The sequence below is a fragment of the Schistocerca cancellata genome, chromosome 10 (genome assembly GCF_023864275.1).
Source record: "Schistocerca cancellata isolate TAMUIC-IGC-003103 chromosome 10, iqSchCanc2.1, whole genome shotgun sequence".
NCBI lineage: Eukaryota > Metazoa > Arthropoda > Insecta > Orthoptera > Acrididae > Schistocerca > Schistocerca cancellata.
The window spans coordinates 178012234-178024849 of record NC_064635.1 but is presented as its reverse complement, the minus strand read 5'-3'; the positions used below and the strand labels follow the sequence as shown (position 1 = coordinate 178024849).

Here is a 12616-nt window from a genome sequence, read left to right as displayed (position 1 = left end):
GTGCAAAACTAGACATCGTCCACAATTATGCTATTTATTTTCGGAGACCAGGCAGCATCATTTCTCTGTGTGTGTTAAGTTACGGCTAACCACTCTCCCAGCTCACCTAGTCAAGTCTCCGTATTGGTCGTAGAGGTCTCGTAGCTTGCGGACCGTCAGTGGTAGCTCGCGGAATTGCAGGATGTTCCCGATGATGGGCAGTGTGGGTGGCCCCGGAGCGTCTATGAGCGGTCTGGTGGCCCACAGCCTCCACAGCACCGCCACCACGCCGGCGCAGCACCACACCACCACGAGCACCAACAGCCACAGCCACCACGCCATGGCCCAGCAGCTATCGACCGTTGTCGATAATCGACCTGAAGTCAGAAGCACAGCTGGTCACACATCTCGTAGTTGTCAATACTGTGCACAGGGTAGCTCTAGGTTTCATTTTCCTGTTCACAATTGGTGGATTAAAAGGACTAGTAGTAGCAAATTCGTCCCTTGACATTCAGAAAGAGTGGTAAATACTACATGTTTCAAGCAACAATATTGGGGTTATGAAGCTGCTGCGTTCTTAAGTATTACACGATGTGGAAAATATTTTTGTGAATAAGCCGTATGGGTCACACGACACACTTGTTAGCCAAAAAATAATGACCTGCTGATTTATAGTGGGCTAGTCCACTTTTATAACGCTGTCCGGTGGCTGTTCTATGTGACCTGGGTTCGACATATCTGTTGTTGTTGTTGTTGTCTTCAGACCTGAGACTGGTTTGATGCGGCTCTCCATGCTACTCTATCCTGTGCAAGCTCCTTCATCTCCCTGTACTTACTGCAACCTACATCCTTCTGAATCTGCTTAGTGTATTCATCTCTTGGTCTCCCTCTACGATTTTTACCCTCCACGCTGCCCTCCAATGCTAAATTTGTATTTCCTTGATGCCTCAGAACATGTCCTACCAACCGGTCCCTTCTTCTTGTCAAGTTGTGCCACAAACTCCTCTTCTCCCCAATTCTATTCAATACCTCCTCATTAGTTATGTGATCTACCCATCTAATTTTCAGCAATATTCTGTAGCACCACATTTCGAAAGCTTCTATTCTCTTCTTGTCCAAACTATTCATCGTCCACGTTTCACTTCCATACATGGCTACACTCCATGCAAATACTTTCAGAAACAATTTCCTGACACCTAAATCCATACTCGATGTTAACAAATTTCTCTTCATCAGAAACGCTTTCCTTGCCATTGCCAGTCTACATTTATATCCTCTCTACTTCGACCATCATCAGTAATTTTGCTCCCCAAATAGCAAAACTCCTTTACTACTTTAAGCGTCTCATTTCCTAATCTAATTACCGCAGCATCACTCGATTTAATTCGACTACATTCCATTATCCTCGTTTTGCTTTTGTGGATGTTCATCTTATATCCTCCTTTCAAGGCGCTGTACATTCCGTTCAGCTGCTCTTCCAGGTCCTTTCATGTCTCTGACAGAATTACAATGTCATCGGCGAACCTCAAAGTTTTTACTTCTTCTCCATGGACTTTAATCCCTACTCCGAATTTTTCTGTTGTTTCCTTTACTGCTTCCTCAATATACAGACTGAATAACATCGGGGACAGGCTACAACCCTGTCTCACTCCCCTCCCAACCGCTGCTTCCCTTTCATGTCCCTCGACTCTTATAACTGCCATCTGCTTTCTGTACAAATTGTAATAGCTTTTCGCTCCCTGTATTTTACCCCTGTAACCTTTAGAATTTCAAAGAGAGAATTCCAGTCAACATTGTCAAGAGCTTTCTCTAAGTCTAAAAATGCCAGAAATGTAGGTTTGCCTTTCCTTAATCTATTTTCTAAGATAAGTCGTAGGATCAGTATTGCCTCACGTGTTCCAACATTTCTGCGGAATCCAAATTGATCTTCCCTGAGGTCGGCTTCTACCAGTTTTTCCATTCGTCTGTAAAGAATTCGCGTTAGTATTTTGCAGCTGTGACTTATTAAACTGATAGTTCGGCAATTTTCACATCTGTCAACACCTGCTTTCTTTGGGATTGGAATTATAATATTCTTCTTGAAGTCTGAGCGTATTTCGCCTGTCTCATACATATTGCTCACCAGATGGTAGAGTTTTGTCAGGACTGGCTCTCCCGAAGCCGTCAGTAGTTCTAATGGAATGTTGTCTACTCCTGGGGCCTTGTTTCGACTCAGGTCTTTCAGTGCTCTGTGAAACTCTTCACGCAGTATCATATCTCAATTTCATCTTCATCTACATCCTCCTCCGTTTCCATAACATTGTCCTCAAGTACATCGCCCTTGTATAGACCCTCTATATACTCCTTCCACCTTTCTGCTTTCCCTTCTTAGAACTGGGTTTCCATCTGAGCTCTTGATATTCATACAAGTGGTTCTCTTTTCTCCAAGGGTCTCTTTAATTTTCCTGTAGGCAGTATCTATCTTACCCCTAGTGAGATAAGTCTCTACATCCTTACATTTTTCCTCTAGCCATCCCTACTTAGCCATTTTACACTTCCTGTCGATCTCATTTTTGAGACGTTTGTATTCATTTTTGCCTGCTTCATTTACTGCATTTTTATATTTTCTCCTTTCATCAATTAAATTCAATATTTCTTCTGTTACCCAAGGATTTCTACTAGCCCTCGTCTTTTTACCTACTTGATCCTCTACTGCCTTCACTACTTCATCCCTCAGAGCTACCCATTCATCTTCTACTGTATTTCTTTCATCCATTCAAGTCAATTGTTCCCTTATGCTCTCCCTGAAACTCTGTACAACCTCTGGTTTAATCAGTTTATCCAGGTCCCATCTCCTTAAATTCCCACCTTTTTGCATTTTCTTCAGTGTTAATCTAAAGTTCATAACCAATAGATTGTGGTAAGAGTCTACATCTGCCCCTGGAAATGTCTTACAATTTAAAACCTGGTTCCTAAATCTCTGTCTTACCATTATATAATCTATCTGATACCTTCTAGTATCTCCAGGATTCTTCCATGTATACAACCTTCTTTTATGATTCTTGTACCAAGTGTTAGCTATGTTAAGTTATGCTTTGTGCAAAATTCTACCAGACGGCTTCCTCTTTCATTTCTCTCCCCCAATCCACATTCACCCACTATGTTTCCATCTCTCCCTTTTGCTACTCTCGAATTCCAGTCACCCATGACTATTAAATTTTCGTCTCCCTTCACTACCTGTATAATTTATTTTATCTCATCATACATTTCATCAATTTCTTCGTCATCTGCATAGCTAGTTGGCATATAAACTTGTACTACTGTAGTAGGCATGGGCTTCGTGTCTATCTTGGCCACAATAATGCGTTCACTATGCTGTTGGTAGTAGCTTACCCGCGCTCCTATTTTTCTATTCATTATTAAACCTACTCCTGCATTACCCCATTTGATTTTGTATTTATAACCCTGTATTCACCTGACCAAAAGTCTTGTTCCTCCTGCCACCGAACTTCACTAATTCCCACTATATCTAACTTTAACCTATCCAGTTCCCTTTTTAAATTTTCTAACCTACCTGCCCGATTAAGGGATCTGACATTCCACTCTCCGATCCGTAGAACGCCAGTATTCTTTCTTCTGATAACGATGTCCTCTTGAGTTGTCCCCGCCCGGAAATCCGAATGGGGGACTATTTTACCTCCGGAATATTTTACCCAAGAGGACGCCATCATCATTTAACCATACAGTAAAGCTCCATGCCCTCGGGAAAAATTCGCAGTACCAGCACAACAAGGCCGTTTTGGTTATTGTTACAAGGCCAGATCAGTCAATCATCCAGACTGTTGCCCCTGCAACTACTGAAAAGGCTGCTGCCCCTCTTCAGGAACCACACGTTTGTCTGGCCTCTCAACAATACCCCTCCGTTGTGGTTGCACCTACGGTACGGCTATCTGTATCGCTGAAGCACGTAAGCCTCCCCACCAACGGCAAGGTCCATGGTTCATGGCGGTAGTCGACTTATCTATTGTAGGTAATATATGTACGAGGGTAACCCCAAAAGTAAGGTCTAATTTTAGAAGTACAAAGACTTGTTTATTTCTGCAATGGTTTACATCAGTTTACATCTTGAACATTTAGCTGTTTTTCGACATAATCACCATTTCTGTCGATGCATTTTTGTAGACTCTGTGTCAGTTTTTGTATGCCCATGTCATACCAGCTCGCCGCCATGCTGTTTAGAAAGTTATGAACCTTTTCTTCCACCTCGTCGTCGGAGCTGAATCTTTGGGACCACAGTTAACTTTGACAGGTACTGTGGGACTCTGAAAAACCTCAAACGTGCAGTTCAGAACCGGAGAAGAGGAATGTTTAGCAAGGGCGTACACATTCTGCATGACAACGCTCGTCCACACATCGCTCGGCAAACCGTTAATCTCCTGCAACAGTTTCAGTGGAACATAATCACCCACCCACCCTATAGTCCTGACTTGGCACCCAGTGACTATCACCTGTTACATAGGTTAAATGAAAACTTGACCGGAAAGCGATTCAGCTCCGACGACGAGGTGAAAGAAGAGGTTCATAACTTTCTGAACAGCGTGGCGGCGAGCTGGTATGACATTGGCATACAAAAACTGCTTCAGTGTCTACAAAAATGCATCGACAGAAATAGTAATTATGTCGAATAATAGCTAAATGTTCAAGCTGTCAACTGATGTAAACCATTGTAGAAATAAACAGGTCTATGTACTCATAAGAAAATAGGAGACCTTACTTTTGGTTTTCCCTGGTAATAAAATGACACACCTGCAGGTGTCCTTTTGATGTTATTTATCACATAGCAATCAGTTTTGGTGACTGGTGGCTGGTGTTTGAGACACAACATCGCTGTTACAGTAGCCTATGGAAGCCAGTTCATAGAAGTTGGCCACTGATGGGATTGTGTATATGACTGAGGTTCACCCTCTCAGCGTCAGTTAAGGCCTGGAGATGATCCACTGTGTCAACAAAACTGGTTGCTACACAGGGTGAGGCGAAAGTCTGGATACACGAGTATAAAATTCTAACAGTGTTGAGGAATCATTATGGCCTCTGGTATGGGGTGTCTGCAGGGCGCGACTTATAGGAGCTATGGTGAAAGTGGCGACCATCTTGAACTCCGCCATCTTGGATTTGGGTTACGTGTTTCAAATGGGAAGGGGGTCATATGGCACATCATTTTCAACTGCCTCTTCCCCAGGAACACACGTGATGACTGGGTGTTGTGTGATGTCCTTAGGTTAGTTAGGTTTAAGTAGTTCTAAGTTCGAGGGGACTGATGACCATAGATGTTAAGTCCCATAGTGCTCAGAGCCATTTGAACCATTTAGTTATGATCTGTTAAACTTCGAAATAGCAAGAAGTGATCAATTCTTTTTATTCTTGCAGGTGAACCACAGTGGCACTTACACAGCTGGGATGCAATGAAATTGTGTTAATGAGTGGTGGACGAAGTACCAGAGTGACTTCCCCTGACTTCCCCGGCATCTTGAAACAAACATTTTTCATATGACAGTATCCAAGTTACTGTACAAATTTCGTGCAGCAGGTTCTGTGGTGGACAAACTACGCAATGGACGCCCAAGAACAGCCACTGACGAGGAGGTTGCAACAGCAATTGTGGCATCATTTGTGAAAAGTCCACATCCCAGTACCCACCGGTTATCAGCAATATCTGGTGTCAGTCACCATTCAATCCTGCGTGTGTTGTACACACACCAATGGCACCCATAAAAACTACATGCGCAACATCGTCTCTCGGAAAATGGCTCTGATCGATGCGTGCTGTTAGCAGAATGGTCTTTGGATCAGTGTAAAAGTAATACAAACTTCATACGACAGGTGTCGTTCAGTGACGAAGCTGGTTTATATGTGCAAGAAGAAGTAAACCAACAGAATCATCATTACTGGTTAGCTGCAAGCCACTTGTGAGTGGCTCCCTGTAAATGTTTTGGTGGTGAAAAGCGATGGTTTGGTGTGGGATTTTGGAACTAAGATTCGTGGATCCGGTGTTTATTGGTGGAACATTGAATTGGGAGAGGAATATTACACTACTGGCTATTAGAATTGTTACACGAAGAAGAAATGCAGATGATAAACGGGTATTCATCGGACAAATATATTATACTAGAACTGACATGTGATTACATTTTCACGCAATTTGGGTGCATAGATCCTGAGAAATCAGTACCCAGAACAACCACCTCTGGCCGTAATAGCGGTCTTGATACGCCTGCGCATTGAGTCAAACAGAGCTTGGATGGCGTGTATAGGTACAGCTGCCCATGTAGCTTCAACACGATACCACAGTTCATCAAGAGTAGTGACTGGCGTATTGTGACGAGCCAGTTGCTCGGCCACCATTGACCAGACATTTTCAATTGGTGAAAGATCTGAAGAATGTGCTGGCCAGGGCAGCAGTCGAACATTTTCTCTATCCAGAAAGGCCCGTACAGGACCTGCAACATGCGGTCGTGCATTATCCTGCTCAAATGAAGGGTTTCGCAGGCATCGAATGAAGCGTAGAGCCACGGATCGTAACACATTTGAACTGTAACGTCTACTGTTCAAAGTGCCGTCAATGCGACCAAGAGGTGACCGAGACGTGTAACCAATGGCATCCCATACCGTCACGCCGGGTGATACGCCAGTATGGCGATGAAGAATACACGCTTTCAATGTGGATTCACGGCGATGTTGCCAAACACGGGTGCGACCATCATGATGCTCTAAACAGTTCCTGGATTCATCCGAAAAAATGACGTTTTGCCATTCGTGCACCTAGGCTCGTCGTTGAGTACAGCAACGCAAGCGCTCCTGTCTGTGATGCAGCGTCAAGGGTAACCGCAGCCGTGGTCTCCGAGCTGATAGTCCATGCTGCTGCAAACGTCGTCAAACTATCCGTGCAGATGGTTGTTGTCTTACAAACGTCCCCATCTGTTCACTCAGAGATCGAAACGATCGAAACGATCCGCTACAGCCATGCGGATAAGATGTCTGTCATCTCGACTGCTAGTGATATGAAGCCTTTGGGATCCAGCACGGCGTTCCGTATTACTCTCCTGAACCCACCGATTCCATATTCTGCTGACAGTCATTGGATCTCGGCCAACGCGTGCAGCAATGTCTTTATACGATAAACCGCAATTGCGATAGACTACACTCCGACCTTTATCAAACTCGGAAATGTGATGGTACGCATTTGTCCTCCTTACACGAGGCATCACAACAACGTTTCACCAGGCAACGCCGGTCAACTGCTGTTTGTGTATGAGAAATCGGTTGGAAACTTCCCTCATGTCAGCACGTTGTAGGTGGCGCCACCAGCGCCAACCTTGTGTGAATGCTCTGAAAAGCTCATCATTTGCATATCGCAGCATCTTCTTCTTATCGGTTAAATTTGTCGTCTGTAGCTTGTCAGCTTCGTGGTGTAGCAATTTTAATGGCCAGTTGTGTAACATGCTCCGTGATTATGTGCTTCCAATGTTGTTAATCGGCAGGGTGAGTTCCCAGCCGCCTTCAACAAGATGGTACACCTCCCCACTATGCTACTGATGACTGTTTCTGGATGAACAGAAGGTCACTGAATTGGTAGGATGGGTTCTGTCGAATTCTCCCATGATCTTACATCTCTTGACTTTTACTTGCGGCAACATCTGAAATCAACTGTGTATGAAGTAAAAATCAATAGTGTTGGCCATCTTTAGCGATCCATTGAGGAGGCGTGCGTCGCTGTTGACCCACAGATACTGCGGCGTGTGCGGCAGGACTGGCAAAAATGTCTCCGATTTTGTGTCCGGCGCACTGGAGGTCACATTGGGCATACTCTGTAACGTCAACTCTGACAGGTGTCCTAAAATTTATCAGGTCCTATCACGAATTATTTACAAACCAATGGAAAAACTGGTAGAAGCTGACCTCGGGGTAGATCATTTTGGATTCCGTAGAAATGTTGGAACACGCGAGTCCATACTGACCCTACCACATATCTTAGAAGATAGGTTACTGAAAGGCAAACCTCTAGCATTTGTAGTCTTGGAGAAAGCTTTGGACAATGTTGACTGGAATACACTCTTTCAAATTCTGAAGGTAGCAGGGGTAAAATACAGGGAGCGAAAGGCTATTTACAATTTGTACAGAAACCAGATGGCAGTTGTAAGAGTCGAGGGGCATGACAGGGAAGCACTGGTTGGGAAGGGAGTTAGACAGGGAGAATAAATAAAAACTTCGAGGTTCGCCGATGACATTGCAATTCTGTCAGAGACAGCAAAGCACCTGGAAGAGCAGCTGAACGGAATGGACAGTGCCTTGAAAGGAGGATATAAGATGAACATCCACAAAAGCAAAACGAGGGTAATGGAATGAAGTCGAATTAAATCGGGTGATGCTGCGGTAATTAGATTAGGAAATGAGACGCTTAAAGTAGTAAAGGAGTTTTACTATTTGGGGAGCAAAATAACTGATGATGGTCGAAGTAGAGAGGATATAAAATGTAGACTGGCAATGGCAAGGAAAGCGTTTCTGATGAAGAGAAATGTGTTAACACCGAGTACGGATTTAAGTGTCAGGAAATTGTTTCTGAAAGTATTTGCATGGAGTGTAGCCATGTATGGAAGTGAAACGTCGACGATGAATAGTTTGGACAAGAAGAGAATAGAAGCTTTCGAAATGTGGTGCTACAGAAGAATGGTGAAGATTAGATGGGTAGATAACACAACTAATGAGCACGTATTGAATAGAATTGGAGAGAAGAGAAATTTATGGCACAACTTGACTAGAAGAAAGGTTCGGTTGGTAGGGCATATTCTGAGGCATCAAGGGATCACCAATTTAGTATGGGAGGGCAGCATGGAGGGTAAAAATCGTAGAGGGAGACCAAGAGATGAATACACTGAACAGATTCAGAAGGATGTAGGTTGCAGTAAGTACTGGGAGATGACGAAGCTTGCACAGGATAGAGTAGCATGGGGAGCTGCATGAAACCAGTCTCAGGACTGAAGAGCACAAAAACAACTTCTCGACAAGTTCATAGGTGTATTTCTGAGAAAGAATCAGTTCAGAATAATGTGCTACATGACCTCCTTCCCATCTGAAACACGTACTCCAAATTCAAGATGGCGGATTTCAGGATGGCCGCCGCTGTCGCCACCGCTCTTATAGTGTTGGGCTCGTAGCTGCAGACACCCCGCACCGTTCGACTTTGGTGGGGTACATCCAGACTTTTGCCTTAACCTGTGTAATAAATAACATCGAAATGACGGCTACAGGTGTTTCATTGCATTACATAAGTGAACGGTGGATGTCCCACCGACCGTCAGTCAGAAGCATGGAGATATCTTTGGTAGGTTTCCGGCGGAGCGATACGCCACTCGTAGGTGACGCAGTTACTGCCCAGTGGTCTGTGTGCGCGAAGGTGGCACCTGATAGTGTCGCAGAGGAGTTCCATCGGGCTTAGAGCAGGCGAATCTGGTGCCCAAGACATCAAAGTAACTTCACTGTCATGCTGCTCGAACCAATGAAGCCGGTTACGGCCTTGGTGCAAGACGTCTTCACCATCAGGAAAAACATGAAAGATGAACGGATGCAATTGTTCCGCAGTAGCCTTAGAGTACTACGACACGAAACGGACGCTCGGTTAAAAGCTTTATGACCCATTAATTGGTTGGTCAGAAAACAGACTTCCTTTGATGAATGCTGCTGAACCTTCTCTCTCGGTATTAGATTTATTAACACAGCCTCTACTGCAATAAAGCTTTCATTCCTTGGTACATAAGATACACACTTCTCCACTTTTTCACTATTTATTTATTTATTTACTATTTTATGTATTTTTTAAATACAAAAACCTACATAATTCTTATAGGCGAGAAAGAGAATAGGTCCTACAAAAAACATATCCTTATTCAAAATAAAACGTTTGATGTAACTACGAAGTACACAATAGCGCACAAAGAAATCGCCCTAGTGTTGTCTACTGGTGACAAAATTAATTAAAAAACATCAGAAATGTAGCCAGACATGAAACCGAATGCTTACATATCAAATACAAAAAAAAAAAAAGAAAAAAAATAAGAGATGACTTGGTGTCCCTTACATCGGTTAAGAGGTGGGAAAATATTAGAGTGAAATGAACAATGACTCAATCCATATTCACTAATGGGAGTCCTCCAAAATTTCAATTGACTATGTAATTACTATTTCCTTTTGAATATAAGGCGTCATACTATCGACCTATTTATAAAATGACACGTCCACCATACAAATAGGAACTGACACAAAGCAAGCTGTATCGCAATAGGCAGTGTGGAGATGGAACAAGTTAAAAGTAAGGGAGCTGTGAGAAAACAAACCAGACACCAAAGTATAAGCCCACTAATTAAGCAACACACTGCCGAAAAAAGGGGAAACAACTGTGAGCGAAAAGCAGTTGTTAAATGGCCTCATACTATAAACCAGTCATGGAATGGAACAATACTAAATCGACACCCACCAAATTATGGTGAAAACCAAGACTATAAAAAATTAATATATTAGCACAAGCTTACATACCCTAGAAGTCCCGAGACACATAGTAAAACTTGTGATACACAACAGTAGCTCATAACATACTCAAAATTCACTGCTACCATCAGGTTGACATCAATCCAAAATCAATAAAATTCATAAAATACGTACATATGCGAATATGTCAGTGAGTCTAAAAATGTAACCTGCTAAAAATGGTATGCAAACGAGTTAATTTCAACAAGTAAAACCGTAAGAAATAGCAACAACCTCAGCGTCCTAAGTATCAAGAAGACATCACTATCATAAGGAAAATCGCATCATAGATGCGTATAAGCCTACAAAAGACCAAAACAAGATTAATAACACAAAAGTGATGCGTACCAATAGTATAAGCATTATAAAGTGAGATCCAGGGTGTTGCAGGTGTTATCTTGATTTACCTGTATTTTTTACTTTCTTTTTAACTCAAGTTCTTATGTCTTTGACCATTATGTTTCCTGTATTCCACACTTTTGTCCATCTGTAGTCTTTTTGTCTTGGATTCTTAGTATGCATTTACTATGTTACCATTGCGACGCATTGGTTTGTCTGACTGTGACGTACAGTAGGTCCCCTTACGGCGAGCACTGGTATGTCTCATGGATCTAAGTCGTTTCCGCAACAGTACAGCGCCAGTAACATCGAACCACAGTGTTTAGAAAGTTCGCCACAGTCTGTCGTTTTGGACAGGGGTCCACAATTTTCTACGTTGGAATTTCAACAGTTTTGCCTACAAAATGGAATTCAACATAACCGAACACCACAATTCTACCCTCAATGAAAGGTTGAAGCCGAATGTTTCACTCACACTTTCAAGGCGTAGATATCCAAACACCGTGTTTTACACTCGTGGGGAAAATACTTTGTGACTGATTCTGAGCGCCTGTTATACTTTGCCGTTTCTAATCGCTTCGCCGGCGTAATTATTACATGGGCGTCGACCCTGCACCCTGTTGCCACTATATCAACATCGACACTCTGCTTCAGATGTTGACTTTGCAATGAAGGACAATGTTCCTCACCAACCCCCAGAAATGAGTCCGATGTTGTCACTCAGACAACTGTCTAAGTTCATTATACCGTTCGTGGCAAATTGGACACATATCGACGACATCAAAACCTACTTCGTTTGTGTCATAAATTTTCACGTTCCAGAAATGCTAGTTCCAACACAGACTACTGCCCTCAAGCAGCCTCTTCCGGCCCCTGACGTTGGAGTGGCATGGGTGATCAGACGACTCTGCAGATGATGATGATGATGATGATGATGATGTTTGGTTTGTGGGGCGCTCAACTGCGTGGTCATCAGCACCTGTACACATTCCCATTATGTACACAATACAATCCTGCCACTTTTGTGAATGATGAGGACAACACAAACGCCCAGTCCCCAGGCACAGAAAATCCCCAAGTTGCCTGGGAATCGAACCCGTGACCCCGTGATCCAGAGGTAGCAATGCTAGCCACTAGACCACTAGATGCGGACACGACTCTGCCCTTACTTGCCCACACCATCGATGGCACAGCTGCAGTATCCGCCAACATTCTGAGTGACATCAGTCACTGACATCAGGAGAGCATCACCCATACAGTCTTCGACATCCTCAGCAGTGCGTGTGCTGGACACGCCGATGGCGCTGGAAAGACCTCTGGTTTTGTGGCAGATATCCCTAGGGTCTCTGCAAAACAAATGTTGGGATGCGGGTTGCCCGACACCATTTTCCATCACGCTGCGTTTAGCCATCAGCAGCAAAACGGCACAGACCTCTCCCACGTCGTCGGCTGCCCCACGCTAAGAATTAATAGTGCTCAACTTTTGAGGTGGTGGGCGGGTGAGGAGGAATGCGGTAACGTCGGTGTCATCATTGACTACACACAGTGCATTGTGTCACATCCCTCCCTCACGTTGTTGAATGTGCCGTCCCCCTCCATGCTGTTACCTCCCTTTTGCGTTTTCGTGCTATGCGTCAATGGGAAGAGGAGTGGCTGGCAAGCGGTGAAAATAAGCTGCGTCTGGTTAAGGCCACCACGCGGCCATGGCGTACGTCCTACCAGTCGTGCAGGCGGGATGAGG

The 12616-nt window shown here is 43.9% G+C and overlaps 1 protein-coding gene across 1 annotated transcript in view; it reads right to left on the bottom strand.

Annotated features, from left to right (window-relative positions):
• LOC126106576 (cytochrome P450 4C1-like) overlaps positions 1 to 12616 on the bottom strand; it is a 171354-nt gene that overhangs the window by 152665 nt on the left and 6073 nt on the right. The window contains exon 2 of the mRNA XM_049912919.1: positions 107 to 356. Within this exon, the coding sequence (XP_049768876.1) occupies positions 107 to 321 (215 nt within the window). The 5' untranslated portion in view covers positions 322 to 356. The remainder of the gene's footprint in view (positions 1 to 106; positions 357 to 12616) is intronic.